The 789-nt window shown below is 44.0% G+C and overlaps 1 protein-coding gene across 1 annotated transcript in view; it reads right to left on the bottom strand.

Annotated features, from left to right (window-relative positions):
- PHACTR4 (phosphatase and actin regulator 4) overlaps nt 1-789 on the bottom strand; it is a 105,407-nt gene that overhangs the window by 56,318 nt on the left and 48,300 nt on the right. Inside the window, exon 4 of the mRNA XM_011981760.1 lies at nt 454-534. Coding sequence (XP_011837150.1) covers nt 454-534 — 81 coding nt within the window. The remainder of the gene's footprint in view (nt 1-453; nt 535-789) is intronic.

The following is a 789-nucleotide window of genomic DNA, read 5'->3' as shown; positions in this document are numbered from 1 at the left end:
TAGGAGTTCAAGACCAGCCTGACCAACATGGTGAAACCCCATCTCTACTAAAAAGACAGAAGTTAGCTGGGGGTGGTGGCAGGTGCCTGTAATCCCAGCTACTTGGGAGGCTGAGGCACGAGAATTGCTTGAACCCAGGAGGCAGAAGTTGCAGTGAGCCGAGGCGGCACCACTGCACTCCAGCCTGGGCAACAGAGCAAGACTCTGTCTCAAGGGGAAAAAAAAAAAAAGACACACAATATTGCAGCTGGCACAAAGTTGAGGATGTACAAAGAGGAAAGGAATGTTTGCCCCAAGGAAGGAAGGGTGAACTTTTTTGTTGTTTTTTAAAGGCCACCCTCCAACCCAAAAATAGCAATACAAAAGAAAGAAAGAAAATTCAAATACCTAGTCAGACCCAATCAAAGACCAAGTGCACAGAGACAGGCATATGCTATTCATTCGTAAACTCACCTTGCTCAGGGTCTTCCAACAAAACCCCTCTTTTAACCAGCTCTTCTCTTGGTTTTCGCATAGATATTTTCCGTTCTAAAACTAACATTAAATTGGAAAATGGCACTCAGAAATGTGACAGTTGAAAGTCAACCTTACACTTAACATTCTAATTCTACAGGTAAAAGAATAAAGTAGTTTAAGTTTATATTCTCAGGAAAGAAAATAACTAGTAGACTAACTTCAAATTAAAAATCTTAAATTTCGGCCGGGCGCGGTGGCTCACGCCTGTAATCCCAGCACTTTGGGAGGCCGAGGCGGGCGGATCACAAGGTCAGGAGATCGAGACCACAGTGA

Source organism: Mandrillus leucophaeus, unplaced genomic scaffold (assembly GCF_000951045.1).
Source record: "Mandrillus leucophaeus isolate KB7577 unplaced genomic scaffold, Mleu.le_1.0 Scaffold23, whole genome shotgun sequence".
NCBI lineage: Eukaryota > Metazoa > Chordata > Mammalia > Primates > Cercopithecidae > Mandrillus > Mandrillus leucophaeus.
This window is presented reverse-complemented; position numbering and strand designations above follow the sequence as displayed.